At 44.6% G+C, this 21893-nt stretch overlaps 1 protein-coding gene across 3 annotated transcripts in view; it reads right to left on the reverse strand.

Moving 5' to 3' along the window:
* The window catches only part of EXOC6B (exocyst complex component 6B), a 607320-nt gene that overhangs the window by 96036 nt on the left and 489391 nt on the right, over nucleotides 1–21893 (reverse strand). The window contains exon 21 of one of the 3 annotated variants that reach the window (XM_027839977.1): nucleotides 3510–3542. The exons of the other annotated variants lie outside the window; for them this stretch is intronic. Coding sequence (XP_027695778.1) covers nucleotides 3525–3542 — 18 coding nt within the window. The 3' untranslated portion in view covers nucleotides 3510–3524. Of the gene's footprint in view, nucleotides 1–3509; nucleotides 3543–21893 lie in introns of those variants that run through there. 3 annotated transcript variants of the gene reach the window in all.

Raw genomic sequence — 21893 nt, forward strand, 5'->3', positions numbered from 1 at the left:
ACGATGCTTCAGGGCTGGAAGGGGGGCTTAATGCAAAGCACCTCTCCCTGATACTGCCATCCCTACCCAACTTCCTCTCTTCCTCTCTGGCTCCCTCACACTGCCCAGAATCTGGATCTCTTCCCCAAAGCCTGACCCAGAATCGGAACTGGATTACTCTTTAGGGATAGGGAAGGGAGGTTAATCTCCCTACCATATTTCAGCTCTGAAAGATGTTCCCATAGGTTCCCATTCTGGGGCTCAAGTGCCCTAGGGATGCCCATCACTGACTGGGGCTCCTAAAGGCCAAGGTCACATAACTCATTGGGGGGGGCAGAGCTTTACACCAAATGGCAGGGCAGGAATCCTTTCCTCCCAGTGGCCAGGGGCCCAACCTTTACCTACACGATCCATGTCATTTCAGGAGAGAGGGCCACTGCCCGGGTAGCCGGCAGCAAAGCTGATGTGGCAGACAGTCCTACCAAGGAAGGCGTGCATGAACACACAGGCTCTTTGCAGTTCTCTCCACCCCCACAAATAGGCTCTTTCCAGTTCACATTTGAAAACATCTTTGGATAATTTTCAGCAGAGAAACAATAAATCAGAGATGTCAGTGAATAGGAGAGGAAAGCGTTTCCAATTTTCACAAACAAAAATGTAACTGACAGTCACTTTCGGTTTGGGGATGTAATTTTCCTGACGCCCTTGCGGCAGTGTGCCTTGGCGGTTTTCCATTTGTTAGCCAATCTTTGGAGAAGGGTGATTTATGTCAATGCCGTGTCAATGTAAAAACCTGACCAGGTAAAGGAAAACTCCACAATTTGGCATGGGGTGGGGAGGAATAGGTCAGCACGCTTCTGGAAGAGCCATCAAGATAAGTTGTCTTTAAGAGCCCAGAAAAAAAAAAAGCATCCTGATTCATTTCTAAGTGCAGGTGGGTATCTAATTGTCGTCATTTTTCCAAAAGGGACATTCATTCAATGAGTGCTTTGTAGCATTTTCAATAGCCCACTACACAGGCTCCACCAGGAACGGGTGGGTCCCATGCTGAAGTCAGAGGAGCCACGCCCTTCACCGGCACTAAGTCTGATGCCTCTGAGTGCCTCCACTTCTTCAGCTGTAAATGAAGGATAACAGCAGCTCTGCTTCAACATTTATTAAGATGTGATACGAGCTCTAGAAGGTGTCCATGGAAAAGGACTTTAGGGGAGGGTAGTTGGAGTTACTTTGTTCATGCGTCCAGCGCTGCCTTCCCCAAAGAGAGTGAGCCCCTTTAGAGCAGGGAGGAGGTTTGGGGGGACGGGCACCTTTCTTGGTACCCCCAGAACTTGGGACAAGGCCTGGCACAGAGTAGGCTCTCAATCGGTGCTTGCTGATGCTTTCCTGTTAGGCTCATAACACTTGGAAGAGCACCCTTCACATGGTGGGTCCTTAATAATTTGATCGGAAGAGATAGTGATGATGAAGGCTATGGCCTCTCTCATTTGGTTAAATCTCAAAAGCTCTAAAAGGAAACTTGTCTTTGCTTATTATGATCAGGCCAATTGGAGAATAATATGCACAGTATAAAGGATTATATTCATAACAAAGGGCTGGGGAAATCTTGATAATCCAAATACACGAATAAGGGAAAAATCACATTTCAAACCAAAAGCTTCTTTTTCTTTGCCCCAACCCAAACCATACAGGGCTTGTGCTCCTTTCAAGGCAGAAAAGCTGGAATTATGCCTACCAAAGGTCACTGCTCATAATTTTGGCCCATATTTTAAACGATGAGATCTAAAAGGTGCAAGGGAAATAATTTTTGCTTGATTATAGGGTGGCTAGGTGGCTCAGTAGATAGTGTCAGAGCCTGAATTAAAGGGGACACAAGTTCAAATCCAGCCTCAGACACTTACTACTAGCTGTGTGACCCTCAGCAAGTCATTTCACTCTGTTTGCCTCAGTTTCCTCACCTGTAAAATGAGTTAGAGAGAAGGAAATGGCAAACCACCCAGTCTCTTTGCCAAAAAAACCTCAAATGGTGTCATGAAGAGTCAGACACAATTGAAAAACGACTTAAAAACAACAAATTGAAGATTCTCTATCAACTAAGGTATGAAGTCTAGAATAGAATTAAAATAAAGAGGCCACAAAAGGGAAACCCTATTTTACTGTGCTTGATGAAGAAGCCCCTTCCTCTTGTCTGAGCCTCAGTTTTCCTATCTGAGGGGGCTGGATGACAAAATCTTTGAGCGCTCTTCAAATGCCACCATTTTATGAGTCTTTAATGGTCCCCTCAAGGAAAGACTGAAGTCTGTGCTGTAAATGACAGTACCAGCACAATGAGGATGAATTTGCCTCCCCCTGGATCACCACCATGACCTTGCCCCTTCCATAGGCTCAGAAATGCTGCAACGTGCGTTCAGGGCCTTCATAGCTCTACTCCTTCCCAAACGATCTCACATTATGTCTTCCAGAGAGCCGGTACCTACATCACCGTATTTGGCTCTGAAAATGCTTCTCTGAAGTAGAGCTATTATACAGATGCGGAAACTGAGGTAGGGAAAGGCTGCAGGACTTGGCCAGGCCCAAAGAGCTGGCTGGTGGGAGAGCTGCGGTAAGAGGCACTCCTAGGCCCCGAGATGAAAGGTCAGGTGAATGTTTGCAATTCAAAGGATACAGTTTCAAAAGGCAGTGAAAGAGATTGATGGAAAAGGCCAAGCCAAGCAGTCAGGAAGACCAGAAACCTTGGCTTGCCAATCTCTGCAAGTGTCTAGTCCCAGTCTGGTGTCAAGAATGACCTAATACAACATGGAGGGAAAAAGCTGCCTCTCAGTCTCCTACCATTTCCTCAAAAGTTCAAGTGGAACACTTCCGCATTTAGGTAAAACAACTTCCTTTGAAGTCCTCAATGGTGGGGTTGCAGCTTTATTGTCTGGCCATAACTGGTTTAAACATGTGTGAAATTAATCTGAGGGAACAGCTGTGAAATTACCTACAACTACACGAAGTAATTGACTGAGCTAACAGGAAGGCTGAAATTGACAGCCCTGTCCCACCTCCCTCCCCAAAAATACACGCACATTTTTTCTCTCATTCCACAAAGCAAATGATCTGACTTCATCAAAAACAAGGCTGGGAGAATTCTCCTCTCTTGTGGCTGGCTCCTCCTGGAAGCCTGTCTGGAAACAGCCGAGGATCTGGGGATGAACAGCAAAGTCCGTCTGGTCCAGCTTTCAACTTCTGAACTCGGCTCCAAGTCCCCGCCACCCCTCTTCTCTGGGTGTCTGGACCCTGTCCATCAGATTTCAGTTGTAAGCTGCTGGACGGGGCCACATCTCAGTCTGCACTCAGGTTAGCCCGATGTGAGCTCTCAAGTAAAGTCAAACAGTGATTAACACGATGGCCTGAGCACGCTACAAAAGCCGCTGACCCACATGGTCATCACTGTCCTTCTGTGCAGTGCCCAGTTACGGCCGGCTCTGCCTTCATGGTCTCTAGTGACTTCTTCGTCTTTTCAGAAACAGACCAGAATCAGTCAGGCAGCAGGTTGCAGGTCTTCACTAAGTCTGGACAGCATCCTAAGTGTCAAGATGATACTTAATGCAACATGAAAAAACCTTCCTAAGGTTAACCCCGATTATCCCCCTCACTCCCGGACTTTTCATCTGATCGAGCAGCAGAGCCACCCAGAATCCAAGAGTGCCTGCGATGCTTCCACTGGACCAAAGTGGCTCAGATTTCATGGCTCCAGGGATTTGCAGAGAGGCCACAGTTATCCCCATGTGCCTTTCTTTCCTCCCCCTCCAATCCTCACTAACAATGGCTTGAGGACAATTTGGCTGTCTGTTTTTTAAAACTTGATTTTCTTCCTCTTGTCAGTATACATGCCCCAATCCTAAAGCTGAGACTGAAAAGTGAAATGCTTAGCTTTGTCTTTTTCACTGAAATGCCTGGCCCAAGAACAACATTTGATGAAATTAGGTGCATTCTGAGATGCGGCTCCACAGCTGGCTACATCCTTGAATGAAACTCGATCTATGGAGACCTCTGGCTTTCACCACTGAGTGGATCTGCTGAAAATCAATTTTCAATATGGCAAGGTTTCTTTAAACTGGCTGCGAGGCACCTGGGCCTTCACAGAAAGATCTTGGCCCCATTCTCTCTCATCTCGAGCTACAAGGTCAAGAAGGAGCTCAAGACCTTGAACCACCACCACACCCCCAACTCTCTCTGAAGACTGCTTCTGCTACAAGTGTAGGACTGACCTGCACTGGACAGGTGACGGAGGGAGCTTCCTCATCTACTGGGAGCAGGAGCTCCCTCTATATGCACGACGTCACACGACCACCCCAAAAACAACACAGAAGTTTCCTCATCTCATTTGGTGCTCAGAGCCATCCCATGAGAGAAGGGCCATGATCATCATCACCAGTGCACAGATGAAGAACACGTTTCTCAGAGAGGTTTAGTGACATGCCCAGAGTTGCCCAGATAATAAGCGTCTGAGGCAGCATTGGAACCCGGTCTGCCTGACTCTTGGCCCCATGCGCCATCGCCCACTCCATGGTGTATCTGACTGTATTCTTGACATGCCAGCCTAACATTTACAATGACTGTAGATGAAGTAACCACCCATCCCTGGGCCATTTTCTACACAAAGAACAACACAATGCAGTGGAAAGTGCTAGGTCTGGGATCAGTGGTCCTAGGTTTGAATTCTAGTGCTGCCATCTATTGTCCAAGTGACCACTGACCTCTCTGGACCTCAGTTTTCTCATCTACAAAATGAGAGAGGCGATGAGGTGGCCTTATCCACCTCCAAATCTATGATTATAGAACTCTTCTCACTCTGCTTCCTAACTCCCTGTTCCTTAGAATTTTTCTCTGCATTCTGTATGTGTTTCATCTTCCCTGTTCTTTTCCATCAGTCACACTCACTCCCCCACCCTCAGGGCCTTTACTTATATTCTTTCTCCATCAATTGTGTTATACATATGGAAAGGGCCCAATAAATTCCTGAATGAATGAGTATCATCTTGAACTTCCTGGCATATTTTTGGGGGAGCTCGCTCCCCAAACGACCAGGTAGATGGCGTGAAACATGTTAACAGTGTCTTCCCCAAAGTGGGGAAGAGTAGCAGTGGTGTCTGGAAAGTCTGTGTCCCTCCCTATCTTTTGAAAGCTTTGAGGGGATATAAGTTTTCCCCTCGTGAGGTCAGTCCTCCCACTGTCTTTAAGAGAACACTGAGGCTGCCAAGTGGAAAGGTCATGCCATTCCTGCATCATCTGCCTTTGCTGTCCTGTTCCCTTGTGCCACCAACACATTCCTGGTTTCTAAGTCAGGGACCTAAGTCTCCTTCTGTCTGGTCATTTATGGACCTGGCTGCACTGGAAAGAATTCTCAGCTCGAAGTCTGGGCCCTGAGTTCAGCTACCAGTTTTATCCCCTTGGGCAAGTCAGAGAGATTAAATGCTCCCCTAAATTGCTTATACTATCACTCTTTATATCTAAACCACATACCCATTTCGACCTTATCCTAATATATGGTGTGAGATGTTGGTTTAAGCTTACTTTCTGTCCAACTGCTTCCCAGTTTTCCCAGCAGTTTTTGTTGAATAGTGAATTCCTGTCCCCAAAGCTTGGATCTTTGAGTTTAACAAACACTAGAAAACTGTGGCCTTTTGCAGCTGTCATGCCACTGATCAACCACTCTGTTTCTTATCCAGTACCAGATTGTTTTGGTGATCACTAGCACTGCTAGGCTGCTTTCCTTCACTTTTTTTCGTTGGTTCCCTTGATATTCTTGACCTTTTATACTTCCAGATAATTTTGTTATTATTTTTTCTAGCTCTATAAAATTCGTTGGTAGTTTGATCGGTATAGCATTGAATAAGTAAGTTAATTTAGGTAGTGTTGTCATTTTTATAATATTGGCTTAGCCTACCCACAAGAAGTTAATATTTCTCCAGCTGTTAGATCTGCCTTCATTTATATGAAAAGTGTTTTTGCAGCTGTGTTCATATAGTTCCGGGTATGTCTTGGTAAGTAGACTCCTAAGTATTTTAAACTGGATTATACGCACTTTTAAAAATAAATATTAGGATGAGGCTCTCAGAACCAGAAGAGATCTTAAAAAGATCCTCTCCTGGAGATCCATCCAAAGGATGCCTGAAGGGCTGGTTTAAGGGAACTAGTTAATATGAAAGGGTTGTGAGATGTTAGCCTGGAGAAATAAAGGCTGACAAGATTCTTTGGTGGTTTCCAAGCCTACAAATGTTTCTCAGGCTCCACTAAGGACAGAATAAAGTGAAATGGATTCAGCTAAAGAGCAGAAAATGCTGCATTTTTTAGATGGATAATTAAAGTTCCATGTTTTAAAAATCTTTTCTTCTTGCTTTAAAAAAATCACTGCCACTTTCCATGAACTCCTCGATATGCCTCTGCATCCTCCCTTTTAATAAGTAATGGCAGTCAAATGAAACAAACCCACACATAGGCCAGATTTGAAAAGATGTGCCTTATTCCATAACTCTAATTCATCACCCCTCTCCTTAAAGGTTGGAGACAAGCTGCACCACCAGTCGTCTGAAATCAAGACAGGTCAATGAGCTGACCAGAGTTTTTAAACCTTTTTTGTTTTCCTCTACATCTTTGTAGTCATCATGTGAACTTTTCTGATTTTGCTTACTTTGCTCTGCATCAATTAATTAAAAATTTCCCAAGTTACTCTGAATTCCTCATATTTGCCTTTTCTTATGACACCATTATATTTTATTACATTTGTATTACACAGGTTATTCAGCCAAATGGGAATACAATTTCCTTCTATTTCTTTGCCACTACAAAACATGCTGCTATAAATATATGTGTATGTATGTATACATATATATGCATACACATGTGTGTATGTGTATGGGACCTTTCTCTCTATTTTTGACCTCCTTGGGATATGTGAGTATTATAATTTTGGGGTCAATTTGTTTTCCAGAATGGTTGGACCACAGTTCCATTCCAAGTGCATTAACATGCCTGTCTTCCCACAGCCTTTTCAACATCTACCATTTTCTGACATGAAACCTCAGAATTGTTTTATTTTGAATTTCTCTTAGTATAAGGGTCTGGATCATTATTTCATATAATAGCTTACAGTTCTTTTGGAAACTTTCTTTTCATATCCTTTCACCACTTAATGTTTTAGGGAATGGCTCCTGTTCTCACATATCTCTATCAATCCTCTATGTATTTTGGATGAGACCTTTATAGCGGAAATCTGTTGCAAAGATTTTCTTTCCAATGAACCTTTATGCTTCTAATTTCAGTGGCATTGACTTTGTTCATGTAGAAGTTTTCAATTTTTTAAAATTAAAGTTGTCTATTGTATCTTTTAGCATCATCTCTATCCCTTATTCAGTTAACACAAGGGTTCTTAACCTGGGGCCTGGGAACTTGTTTTTAATACATTTTATAACTGTATTTTTGTAATCATATGCATTATATTTTACGTACTTAAAACATTATTCTGAGAAGGGGTCTACAGGCTTTGCTAGAGCACCAAAAGGGTCCATGACAAAAAAAGGTTAAGAATACCTGTCCCAACTATAGTTGTGCGATACTGTCTTTATATTCTCCTTTAAAAAGATGATATGACTTTTCATATTTAGGTCATGTATCCATTTGGGGTTATACTGTTCTATACTTAATTTCTTCTAAAACAACTTACAGTTTTCTCAGCAGTTTTTTTTTGGGGGGGGGCAGTCACATAGGGAATCTTAAGCTGAACAGTCAGTATCTTTGGACTTATTAATACTAAGCTACTATGTTCAATTGCTCCTGGGTCTTGCTTACCTAATCTGTTATACTGATCAACATTTATCTTTTTTAGGTAGTTAGAAATTATTTAGAGATTTCAAAACTCTCTTCTTCAAAGATCATCATTGGAATTACAATCTGAGGGGAGAGCCAGTCTTGCCTCGGATGGCCTCTGTGACCGTGAGATGTCCTTCAGCTGAGCCATCTTATCTGATTGCCTCTGGCTACCTTCCTGCTGGTATGTTCCCTCCTACAAAGTACTCTAGAGGTAACAGGTCACAGGCCCTCCTGGCTGTCCTGTGAGTTCAGTTTTACACAAGGCGGTTGCTATGGGGACGCAAAGAACATGATCCCTTTTAGCCAGTGGTGACGTGGACTGCTGCAGGGGTGTGTTTCATTGCCTCAAGATAACCAGAGCTTCCCAAACAAACATGCACCAAGACCTTGTTTCAAGGTACCTACAGCAAGGATAACCTGAGGAATATTTGGTTTCCAACTGTCACTATGTGAGCTGCTTACTGGGCCCCCATTCTGAGTCCTGGCACTGAGAATGTAGCAGACTGGGGCTTGGCAAGAGCCTGTTTAACATCCTTCCCAACAAGAATGTCTTTTTTTTTTTTGTTGTTGGATAAGAAGCGCTTGGATGTTTCCAGTGATTTGTATGAAGCTGTCAACAGGGCAGAACCACGGCCCATTTCTAATCTGTGAGCCCTATGGGAATGGAATCCTCTGATAGAGGTATTCACCTGAAGGCTACGTGGGCACTAACCCACACACGACTGTGTGTGAGGATGGTAGGCCGAGGAGCCTTGAATATCCTCTGCTGCCCTCTCCCCAGTAGGGAGACCCAGCTGTCAGCTCATCTCTACTGGAAGGGCTCTGACATCCTCACACCCTTTACAAAGGGCCAGGCAATGAGGTCAGAGTCACGCTGATACTTATCATGTAAGTTTGCTCTGTTCTTTCAGGAATCTCTCCCATATGAATCATGCACATGGACTAATGTACAAAGGAAGTTTAAACAAACACACTGACTTGCCTCTAACTACAATCTTAAACAGATGACACTGACGTAAATAGCAAGTAAACAGATGAAATTGAAACCAGGATGCTTATGGAAAAAACTCAAAGATAAAAATGGAGGATGGAGAAATACTTGCCAGGGATAAGAACAGCAGGAGGAAAAGACCTCCTAGGTCCTAGGTGACCACAAGCTGAATAAGTCAGCAACTTAGAACAGCTATGAAAGAATTTAATATAGTAGAGGCATGTTCTAAAGGTGCTATGATCTGCAGTCAGTAATATCATGGCACGCTTATTGCTCCCCAATTATAAGGCCTCGAACGTGGCAGGTAAGACACTACAATGTAGCTGAATTATCAGAATCCTCTATGCAATTTGGAAACTATACTTCTAAAAAAAAGCTTTAGAGAAAATGGAAGTGACGCAAAGAAGAACAAAGACAAGTACATCCTAGTGGGGAAGGAGTTTAATTTGGAAAAAGCAGCCTAAGGAGTCACTATACGTTGACTCTCTTTAAGCCTGACAAGGGTTACTGGGAAGAAGGGTCCATGGCTCGACTTACTGGTAGCATTAGCATCCTACTCATGCAGACTAAAAACGATCGCTTTTTTGTTTATTTCTAGGAGAGTACACGATAATCTTCTCTATTATAGAAAGTGATTTTCAAAACTCTTTTTTTATCCTAAATATTGACTAAAAAGATAGCGACATATGCATGTGTATGTTTAAGTCGTAAGTCTGGCAATTTATAAGTTTTAGACTGTCATACAAATTATTTGAAAAATAATTTAAAAAAAATTTTTAAAACATTTAAAAAAATACCCAACCCCAACCTGAAACTTAACTTAAGCATTTTTTATGTCCATGAGGGCTCAAACACAGAGCTGGACAAAGCAGGACAGATTATGACTGGTTCTAAGGAAGAACCTCCTTACTATTAGAAAGACCAAAAGCTACAACAGGTAGTAACCAAGGAAGGGATTAATGTGTCTGCCCCTGGAGAGCTTTAAGAACAGAAGAGAGGCTCCTCTGACCTAAATCATTTAGGCCTAGCCTGAAGGTAAGGAGACTGTATTAGAGGAATCCTTTCTGGTCTTAGGATCCTATCTTTATTTTAGAACAGGGTGAATGATCAGACATAAAAATAAATTAGGAAGAGGAAAACAAACCAATGTATTTATTGGTGTTATATGGAATGAGTTCTCAGGGTGTAGTGTATCCCTAAGATCATTCTTGGAGGTAGGAAAGAAGGCCTTACCAACAAGAATACAGCTTTAAAATAATTATCATTTCTGTTGTTTAAAGATGAAGAAGGTTCAGGAGGTTATGAAGTTATGCACATCCTCAAGGGTGCCCAGGAAGTCAATGACGGCAGAAATACAAACACATGTGAAGTCCAAGCCCTATCTGGCAGAGGTCCTAAAAGTCCCCAGGAGCTGAATGCCAAGGAGCATGCCTTCATTCTCAGGGTCACTAACCTTTCAAAACATGGAAAATACCATATATTTTGACCTGGCTAATATCTTGATGTAGAAAAGAAAATTCAGGAGCCATTTCTATTCTTTCAAGTGAAAAACTATCCAGTTCACTCTGCTTTTTTGAGACTGGCCACCCTGGCACCCTTGAGTGAGAATATCAACCCCTGATGCTAAGTCACAGAGGGACCGAGGAGTGGGGGGGGGGTGGTGCAGCTGAAAATTCCAAATATAATTGGGGCTGAGAATCCTGTCAATATCCTCTCCATGCCTCAGATTTGAAGTTGGGCTGCTTCCATAAGGTAAAGGAAGCCGTGGTTAGGGAGTGACTTAGAAGCCGGAATCAGGATCCTATAACTCTTCTCTAAGACTTTGATAATGGACACTTCTAGGGAAGAACGAAGAACGGGGCATAGCGGTGACAGGATAGGTTGAGCCAAAGGAAACTAAGGCCACCATTTGTGCTTTAGAGCAAGCTCCCCAAGGGAGGTTAGTGTCAGTCTCGGTGCTGAAGTCAATCTGGTCAGAAGACCCGACAAAGCTCTCACACCATTCTTCAGGGGCGAAGCCTGGAGGAGGACAAGATGGATAAAATGACTCCATAGGGGTTTTCCATCTCAACATGTAGGAAGATGATTCATTAAGCTCTTAAAAACAACACCATGAGAAAAATTAGAGGAACATCCAGTTAGGAGCAAAAAGGCCTGGATGCTGCCACCGTGCGCCTGCTCCTTCCCATCACTGTCCAAACGGACGGGGCCTGCGTGAGTCACAGGCTGACTAGGCCTCCGAGTCATTTTCTACAAAACAGGGCTGGCCTCTTTTGCTCTGGTCCAGTGTCGGCCTAGGGCATGATTTATGTGATGGGCTTAGAGGGAATGTGACACTCTGGAGCTGGAGCCAAAGGCCAAAGGTTCAGACCTGGCTTAGCTACTGCCGGGAAGCTCTGGGCTGCTCCTGTCGCTGCTTTCTCGGAGGACAGGCTGTTCCGGGATCTCAGGGGCAGCTCAGGCTGGAGACCTGCAGGTTCCTAGGGCTCCCCAAGCGCTCAGATACAGGGCGGGGCCAAATCCTGCTTTAGCCTCCTGGCACTTAGGGGCAAGCGAAAGCACCTCTCTGAGTGTCTGTTTCCTTCATCTATAAAATTAGAGGACTGTTAAGGTCCCTTCTGGATTTAAATCTAAGATATTATTTTCCAGGAAAGAAGGTATACCTAGTCAGACACAATGATCTCATGGGATATAAACACAAAGGCATTGTCATTCTGATGGAGGTGGAGGTGGGGGTGGGGGTGGGGGTGGAGCAGCCCCTGAAATGCCAGAGACTGGTGGCTTCAGAGCAGCAGAGAAGCAGCAAGGACACGTGCAGAGTGACAAGGTGCCGGAGTTGGGTGATAGAAGGCCCCCACCATGCAGGACACAGGGCCCTGGGTGGGGAGTTCTGGAGGGGCTGACGTCGAGAGTCAGAGAAATGATCATCATTGAGCTGAAGGACTCACATTTTAAGACAGTGAAGTGTGAACACTTGTTCCTTTGACTGCAAGTAGCCTTCATATTCAAAGCTGTTACTGTTCTGGATTGTTATCTGGGGTTGGGGGTATAGAAACCCAATCTATGCAACATGGCTTCCGTGATCAAGTGTCTTAAACAAATGTGCTAAGATGCAATGTTGAATTTCAGTGAAGCACTTCCATCGTCACGGTAGCCACTTAGGGACAAAGGTACATGCAGGCACCTCGAGTATGGCTGAAGTGAGCATGTGCAGACTCTTGTACTCAGATAAGACAAGCCTACTGGGGTTCAGTCTGGTCCTAAAGCTCCCGAGTGACAGTATGACTTATTTTTTTTCTGACTACTCTACTTAGGCCGACTGAGATGGTTTAGGATCATGAGATTCAAGGTTGCAGGGGGCATTCAACGTCATCTAATTCTACCTCTCCCATAATTCAAGAATGGGGGGTGGGGGAGAAGGGAGGGAATAAGCATTTACATAGTTCCTACTATGTGCTAGGCACAGTGCTAAGAACTTTCTCCAAATATGATCCTGTTTAATCTTCACCACAACCTTGGGAGTTAGGTGCTATAATTATGCCCATTTTACAGAGGAGGAAACAGAAGAAGTCAGATGTTGTCCAGGGTTACACAGCTAGGAAGTGTCTGAGGCCAGACTGGAATTAGGTGTTCCTGACTCCAGACCCAGCGCTACATCCACTGAACCAGCAGCTGTCAGCATCTGTGACAGGTGCTTATCCTGTCACTGGTTTGAAATTGCCAGGAATAGGGAACTGCTCATTTACGTGTGCCACAGCTCTGATTGAAAATGGGGTCTTTTTCAGGCAGAGCTAAAGTCTGTCTCCTTGTAATTCTTCCTTCAGGGGCATCACAGGGTAGATGGAAAGATGGCAACAAAAGAGCCCCTAGGCACCTCCACTTTTAGGTCCCCCTCAGGTCAGTGCTCTGAGGACTTACCAGCACACAAATGCTCATTTTCTTCTCCCCGCCTCCCCACAGAAGTCATTATTACACTGTCCAGAAATCTGGCTCTCCCTCTCTCATCAGGTGCGTTTCTCCAAAGATAACAGCACAGCTATTGCCTGACAGAAACAGTTCTGACTGTTTTTTTTTTTTAAGTGTGTGGGAGTCCAGGAACAATAATCACTGGGAAGGTAGTCAGCCGGCGGAAGGCTCTGCCAGAAAAGCCATCCTGGTGCCCAGAAAGGGCTTCTTCTCCTCCTTCAGTAAGTTCGAGCTCTAACCAGCGTGGGGTTACTTTCTCAGGCCAAGGGAGGAAGAGCTTTAAAGAGGCAGGGCTTGAAAACTACCTCATCTACCACATCACGTCATTGTCTGCCTCGGACCAAGCTTTCCATTTCCCACTCGAGGAATCAACTGATGTACTTTGGACAGATGGACATGGGCTTGAAGAGGTAGGACAGAGGGGAAAGGACAAAGACGCTGTTGGTTTCTCAACTCTTGATCCTCCTCTCTTACCCTTCATGCCTCCTTGGTGAGCAGGTGTAGTGGACCTTGCAACCTTGAGAAGACCTTGAAAAACACTACTTGAAAATAGCATACACTGATGATTATTCAATTCAGAACATGTGAATAAGACTGCGCATGAATTTCACTAGCTGATTATTACCATAATATAACCCAGGGGACTGTCCTTGAGGATCTGAAGCCCCATCACTTGACCATCCTCAGGGATCTGTGCCTGGAGCAGCTACAGATTTCATGTTTTGGGTGAGGAAGAGGATGAAGTTTTCAATGAAGCTGGTTTGATCTGAAAACATTGCAATATCCTAGAACATATTCTTTCCAGAGCCTACGTTTGCTAGCAAAGCCAGACATCTCACAGATTCTATGACGTCTTTTAGCCTTAATGAACACCGGGTGAGACTCTTGATCAGTGGGAATCTGAGTTGTGAATATACCTTCTCTTCACCCTGTCAGTTACCTTGCATGTACTGTAGGTAGCACAGTTTCTTGCTTTGGAAAATGAGGAGTAGGAAGAACCAAGTAGCAGAAGCTGTACAGTGAACACTGCCCTAAACTCCTCTAAGCAGAGAAAGGAAAAGGCTCAGAACTAATCCTGATGGGGAGATGCAAACAAAAGTCACAAGTGCATCAGAGGGAGAGACAGAGACAGAGACAGAGAGAAGAGAAAGGACAGACAGACAGACAGAGAGAGAGGGAGGACAGAGAGAGATAGGAGAGAGAGAGAGAGAGAGACAGAGAGAGAGGGGAGAGGTATCTGTGGACAGCAGGGAGAGGGCTTGGTGTGCTGCATGTTGCACACAGAGAACTCCAAGCTCGAAGGGATAGGCTGTGAACCTGGGCACCCCACCCCCTGACCCATATCAGGGCACCATGACAGGACACATGCAAACAGGCGGCTTTGTTGTCCGCTATAAAGGTCCGAGTCACAGACTGTTGAGGGACCCTGCATCTGCCTTCCTATTTCCCAAAGGCTCAGGCTCTGGCCTGGGTGTCAGAAGCCAGCAGCACCTGGGTGGTTCTGAGCCCGAGGTAGGCAGCTCTGGCCCTCTGAGCCCTCTGAGAGGGACCAAATCCAGTGCACTGATTGCAGAAGCAGCTAGGAGGCAGAAGGTAAAGAAGACAGATTTTTGTTGACCGAAAAAAAAATTATAATTTTTATTTAGGAAACGTGTTTACAAAAGATCATGTGGTTCCCCATTTCTCACTGGTGGCCTCTAAAATCTAAATCCCTGATGGCTTAAATTCTACCACTGTGATCAAAGTCTCCGGGGACATGTCCAATTTTATCTTGACTCAAGGAATAAAAAAATCTTAGCACTGAAATGACTAAAGGCCATCCAACTTCCCCTCAACGAAGGAATCTTTTCTCTGACATTTCTGACAGATGCTCATACAATCTTACTACCGACAATGAACTCAGTACTTCACGAGACTGCCCCTTCCACTGCAGACGGCTCTGCTCATTACAGAGTTCTTAACACTGAATGGAAATCTGTCCTTCTGTAACTTCTACCCAGTGGTCTTAGTTCTGCAAAACAGAATCAGTCTATTCCATCATTCAAAGATTTGATATGAAATTGAAAACAAATATCATGTTTTCACTCAGTCTTCCCTTCCCCAATTTAAATATCCCCGATTCTTTCAACCACTTTTAACTCTCTCACTATCTTGGTCCCTATATGATGAACAAAACTCAATTTCTCTAATCATTGTTAAAATCTGACAAATTACTTAACAGTAGGGCAAAAAAAAAAAATTAGACCCACTCCTCCCATCATATGCTTCACAAAGTTCCAAATGGATCAGTGGTTTAAACATAAAAATGTTGATAACAAAGTTATTTGTTGCAATTGTGGGAAAGGGATACATTTTTATTTATTAAACTGAAGGAATTGTTGGGTGGGGATGAAACAACATGGATTCTATGAGATAAAAGCGAAAAAATTTGCATGATCCAAAAAAAAAAAAATCAATGCAACCAAAATAAAAGAGAAGTAAAAGCCTGGGGGAAATGGTGCAGTCAATGTTTGACAAAAGGAACTAATGCAAATGTGCAATTCCTGACCCTGACAGATTTAGGGTCAGAGAATATAAAGACATGGCTAGAGGACATATATAAGAAGAAATATAAATTGTCAATAATCACTCAAAAATTTGTTAAAACTCAACCAATCAACACACATTCATTATACACCAAGCACTGTGTTAGGTACTGATACATAAACAAAACACAAATAAATTTGGTTCTACCTTCCAGGGGCTCACATTCTCGAGGAAGACACATGTAAATAAATTAGTCCATACAGAATGTATACAGAATAAATAAAAGGTAACTTTGTGGCCCTACATCTCATCCACCAAGATTCCACAACAATGCTAATGCTGGTTGAACAGTCAATGGGTAGGGTTTTGTTGAAGAGCAATCTGGGAACATGTAATAAGACCAACAAAACCAATCATCAATTTTGATGTAATCATCCCACTCCTGAGATGATCCTCCAAGGATATGATTTTAAAAAAGAACTTATTTAGATAAAGATTTTCATAGGCCCCTTATTTATACCAGTAAAAAACTGAAAACAACCTGTAGAGCCAACACTTGTGGAAATAGCTCAGCAAATCACTGTCTATCCTAAAGTCAACAGATCACAGACTTGGAGCCGGAAAAGACTCTAGAACTTGTTTTTGTTTTCCAAAGGAGGGAATATGGGCAGCAGGGAGAGAGAGAGTGGGGACAGGCAGCACAGGAAAAACAGAAAAGAAGCTAAAGAAGATATTGAAGCATATCTAACACAAACGCACGACCAGAGAATCTGAGAACTGAGAGGGGCGTGAGGCAGCATCTTGGCCAAAACACCCTCCAACAAGAACCCCAACTTCCACATGCTTGAGGAAGGGCCTTCCGCCTCTGCTTGCAGGCCCCCAGTGAGGGGGACCCTCCCCTGACATGTGTCCACTCTGAGGGGGCTCCAAGAGGCAGGAAGATCTTCTACTTGCACTGCTTCTCGTTCTTCTCTCCTGGTGGATCCAGCCCAGGCTTCTGGCCTGGCAATCCATCATACCAGCTCTCCCTCTGTATTGGAGGAGGACAATTTCTTCTATTCCTTCCCTTACACAGCATAACTCTCCAGGACTCTCCCGCAGCAGATTCCAATTTACGACTCTCTGTGCGTCTCTGCTGTGGCTGTCTTACCTCTGTCTGTGCGTCTGGCTCCCCACCATGCCTTGTTCCACGGTCGCCTGGTGGAATTTGTCAGAAAGAATCATGGCCAGAAGTGGACTGGGGAGTGATCGTGTAGGGTCAAGGTCCATGGGATGTAGAATCCATTATGGGAGGCCTCTGTGCCAAGGGACACAAACCCTGGGGATTTGCTAGCCCTGAACTGAGAGCTGGAAGGAGCCTTCAAGCTCAGCTATCGCCCCCTCTCACTTGCTAGACACACCCAGGACAGCTCCCGGGATGGGAGGGGAAGTGACTTGTCTCAGGCAGAGCACTAGTCAGCAGAAGGTGCGAATCTAATCTTCTTTCTACTACATCAGAAAGCCTTCCAGTGTCTGGTTTTTTCTCCAGTTCAATCTGGGCTACTGATGCTTGGATTTCAGGGCAAATACACACCAGCATATGTCAAGGGAAACCGATGGCTTTGTGTTCAGGTGGTTCTTGGTGTGACTGAGCTGTTGCTCCCTCATGCCGTTATTCTTTCCCCTGTATCACTCACCTATTTCTGCATGGCAGGCCAGGAGAGAAGGAGACAAGGGAGGAACCTACTCAGGGCTAGAGCGGTTCCAGGTGAGAGAAAGTGTTGTGAGACAATGGGCAAAGCCAAATGCCACCCTAGCGGACTGTAGGCAAGGCCAAGCCTGTCCATCTCTGTGACCTGAAGCCTCTGCTCAGAGATGAGCCAAATCCCCAGCCTTCCCTTTGGGCTTTCATGGCTCCCTGATCCAGGGGCAGGAACGAAGACGGGCTGGAGATGACCACTACCACCTGGTCACCTGCTTTCCCTTTTCCATATCTGTTTCTCTGAAAGGCTGGACATGCCTTGGAAATGGAAGATAGGGACTTGATGGCCTCTGTCCTCAGGAGATGCCAAACAGAAGCTGTGAGCAAGCAGACCAGATGTCAGCTTGAGGTCTGTCACCCAGCCAAAGGATGATCTGCATTGAGCAGTGTGGAAGGTAGCCAGCTTGGTATTTGGGACATTGAATATTTGGTCCTTCCCTTGTGTCCACCCCACTGCTCCCTGTTCTCTTCCAGGGAGGGGAGGTGCATGCCCTAATACCTTGATGAAGGGCCAGGCACTGGCCCAGAACACACAAAAACTTTGTCCCCTAGGGTCTGGAGGCTAACGTTTCTTGGCGGGAAATGCAATGTCCTCAACCTCCACTGACCCACTTGTGAATTCTTTAAGACAACATCCTCTTCCAAATATAATATACTTTAAATTCTCGGGATCGTAACATGTTTGCAGATCAATTCTTCTTACTCTATGGTTCCCCTTTCCTCCTAATTTATGGATGAAAAGAATTCTTGCCTGCTTAGGCAACATCTTTCAGGCTGAGCATGTTCTTCTTTTCTCTCATTTTTAGTAATCTAGACTCTGATCATTCCTAGTGAAAAATTCCCTACTCAACGGGATGCTTGGGCAGCCAAAGGATTTGGGTGATAGTACTTTACCTTAGGTGACAGCCCTGTCCTGGCAAAGCCAGCCTGCATCATGACGTGTCCTAAGGCCACCCCCCATGGCACACACCCAGGAGCTGCCAACGGGAAGCAGGTTTCTCAACAGGGTACTGTCATGAGGACACAGGAAACCTGGAGTAGTAGGTAGTAGGTTACATGCTTAAAAAGGCACCAGGGGGTTAGCAACCAGACATCATGTCTGATAGCAGGGTTTTCACTGAAACTTACGGAATCTATGAAGCACTGTTTATTGAACTGTAAGTGATTTGAGGAGATGTTTTCATCTCCTCTACTAGACTGTAAGCTTCTGAAGGTGAACAATCAATCATTGAGCAGCTTGTCAAGAAATTGCTCTGCCCTTTTATTCCACCAATAGAGACAGTGTAAACCAGTGTAAAACTGCTGTAAACCAGGCAATCACCAGATGCCAAGGAGAAAGTGTCTGGCATCATGGACAGCCACCTCTCTAGACCATGAAGAAAGACTAGCAGGTACTATCCCGTGGTACACCATTCCAGAGTGGGCATGAAGAAAAGAGCCTTCTGCCCTGCACTGATGGCCATCTCGGGAAATAAGATGGCCCACCTTTTCCTCAATTAAAAAAAAATCACAAAATAGTACCTAACTTGACCCAACTGCTTAGGAAACCAAACCAAACCCTAAAACTACCTTAAAATTAGATTACAAACCTTTTTAGCCCAAAGTCATTTCACCAAGACAGTTTTAATTTTTCTTTACACTGTTTCGTCTGGTGTTAAAAAACTGAAAGTGGTTGTAAATGTCAGGAACAGACTTACTAACTACACTATGGAGAAACTGAGGCCTTAGAGTGGTTAAGCTATTTACTTAGGGTCATGCTGAGGAAATGGGGGAAATCGGAATCACGCTCTCCTGACCTCTAGGTCAATTCTTTATATGAGAGCTTTGGCAAAGTTGTATGTAAGATGACTGAGAATAGCAGAAAGCCACCACTGATATCTGAAGAAGCGATGGGGCATCTAGTCTACACATGAATAACATATAATGAACCAGCTGTTCTTGCTAGAGTCACAACGATCCTCCTCCAACACCAGAGCTCTAGCATTTATTTAACTACTGCCCAAACATCCATGGGCTCCCACAGTGACTGTCTGTCCCTTCAAAGCTCACCAGCTGTTTCCACTTGGTTGTTATTCTATTCTTGCTGATTCTGTGCTAATTACAGAATTATAAATGGAGGCTGGTAGATTCCCCCTCATGCACACAACTTAATGGGTTGGTCTAACTATAATTTTCTGCTGAAGCCATTCAATACCTTAAGCAGTTTAGAATTTAGCGGGCATCTTTGATAAAAACAAAAGAAAACAAAAAACCCTTAATGAGAACACATAAAATAAACCTTCAATAATCAATGAAGCCAGTATTAGTACAGACATAGAAAATGCCTTTCTTTGGAGCAGTCCCAAAGAGTTAACAAAATGCTGAAAGTCAATATGTTTTCTCTTAGACTGGTTAATCAAGAGCGTTCCTTAAACAACTACCATGTAGCATCTTACTCTCGGCATGTGGATCCAACATGCAAAGCATAAGAGTCAATGAAGTGACTGATACTTCGGGAAATCCTCCACTCTACCTATAGCTAATGGCCGTCTTCCCTTCCACACCTCCACAAGCGCTATTTGGATTATAAGCTGATGATCTAAGTATATTATGTTTTAGTCAACAGTTAATAAATATTTATTAAGAACCTACTATGTGCCAGGCACTGTCCTAAGCCCTGGGGGTACAAATAAGAAAAAGCCAGTCGCTGCCCTCAAGGAGCTGATGATCTAATGGGGAAGACAATACAGAAAAGGAAGCTGGAAGGGGCCAGGAGGTACCAGAGGGTACCTGGGACATGATCTTCTTTGAAACCAAGCAGAGCAACTGAGAGTAAATGAAGTTAGTTGGCACAGTCGAAGCCTTCTGTAAAAAAGGCCTTGGGAATGCATTATTCCACACCCCAGCCTTCTGAATGGAGGGTTAGAGAGGCAGCTGAGGGTGCTGAGGAGGGACTGAGTATCAAAGCTGAATCAATCCCCACCATCTGGCACCGTGCCTAGCACACAGCAGGTGCTAAATAAATGCTTGCTGGTTGACTGATCACTATCTATTCCACACAAATGGAGCTATTTTATCAAATGCTTTGCTAAAATCTAGGTAAATGATACCTACAGCATTTCACTGATACAACAACTTCCACAACCCTGTCACAAAAATGGAAATTGAGTTAGTCTGCCTTGTAGCAGTGGATGCAAAGGGCACAGTCCAAAGAGCCGAGAGATTCTCTACAGGTGTTGAGGTCCTTAATGAATTCTCATTTGCACCTGTGTGTGAACTACATCAAGCCTCACAAAACTGTAGATCCTCCCGAATAAGATCCTACATCACTCAAGGGTTTGGCCACATGGGAAAGGCCAAATGAGGGAAGAATGCCTGCAGTTTTACAACAGGCAACCCACATCAGGGGGATGGACACTGTTGGCCACCTCGACAGAGTGGATTCATATGTATGGTGGGCATGTACTGACAACAGACACAGCTGTGACTAGGGGAGATCAGGATGAGGAAAGGAGCCCAGCTGACTGCTTTTGGGGAAATGCACTGCTTTTAAGGACCCCAATTTTCTCCTTGATAAACAAAAGCCTATCTTTGAAAACGGCTGTAAGCCACACTGCACCATACTCTGCGAAGAGTTAATGTTGACAGTCACCTAGAGCACAATGGACATGTGCAGGGTGGGTATGAGCAGTCTGCCACATATCACCAGTGAAGAACTGCACGTGGCACATAGTGTAAGGATGTCACCAAAGAGAGGGATGACCCAGTCACAGAGAGAGAGAGAGAGCATGGGGTAACTGATGGGTGCCCAAGCGTCCCCTCTGGCATCTAAAAGGTATCAAGAGATCTTGAAGAAGGTCCCCAGAAGGTTAGGGAAAGATTCTGTGGAAGACTTATGAACAATATGGACAAGAAGGTGTGGACAGGCTGGGATCCTGGCTGCAGGAAAGAGTCCACACATGAGTGAGACAGATCATGGCTCCACCAAAGTGTCCACATAAAAGAAATTAATGTTAAAGAGGAGGTCACACAGCAGGCCTGGAAGACGCACAGCTATATTTTTTAACAGATATTTGTGGGTGGAGAAAATGCTGTGAAATAGTCCACATTTATGAAGAGCCTACTATATGCTAGGTGCAGAGGATATAAAAAAAGACAAAGGATAGTCCCTGCTCTCAACAAGCTCACAAACAAGCAAGCAAATATGTACAAGTAAACCACAGCCAGGATAAACAGGAAACAATGAAGAAAGAGAAGACACTCCAATTAAGAGGTTAGAGAAGGCTTCCTGTCGAAGACGGGATCTTAGGTGGGAATTAAAGGACTCTGGGAGGGTCAGTGGTCAGAGCAGAGGAGGCAGTGTTTGCAGGCCCAGGGGACAGCCAAAGAGAACGCCCAGAGCTCCTCAGCGGCACCCCTGCCCACCCGTCTCCCGTATTAGACTGCGAGCCTGTCTAGGGCAGGGGCTGTCTTTTGCCTTTCTTTTCTCCTGTCTCCATCATGTTCAGCCCAGGGCCTGGCATCGAGAAGGAATTCAATCATTGCTTATTGCCTGCTTGCCTCCGGGAGGCTGCACTCAGGAGCCTTGATGAGCACTCCTGTTGCTCTGACACTTTCAAGAATTTGGAGCTTTGCATACATACACTTTTGCACGCACCTAACAAACATCTGTTGAGGAGGACAAGAGAAGAATGGCCGCAGAACAGCGGCAGAGTCTTCATTCACACCAAGAAATCCAACTCCTCTTTTATATCCTCACGGAGATGGTATTTGATGCTCCATTCAGGCCCTGGCTGAGTGAAGCAGCGCCATTTTCCACACTGACCTGATCGCCACAGCCCAGGGCCAGGGCATCAAAGG

This window comes from Vombatus ursinus, unplaced genomic scaffold, assembly GCF_900497805.2.
Source record: "Vombatus ursinus unplaced genomic scaffold, bare-nosed wombat genome assembly UNPS02014837.1, whole genome shotgun sequence".
In the NCBI taxonomy this organism is placed as follows: Eukaryota; Metazoa; Chordata; class Mammalia; order Diprotodontia; family Vombatidae; genus Vombatus; species Vombatus ursinus.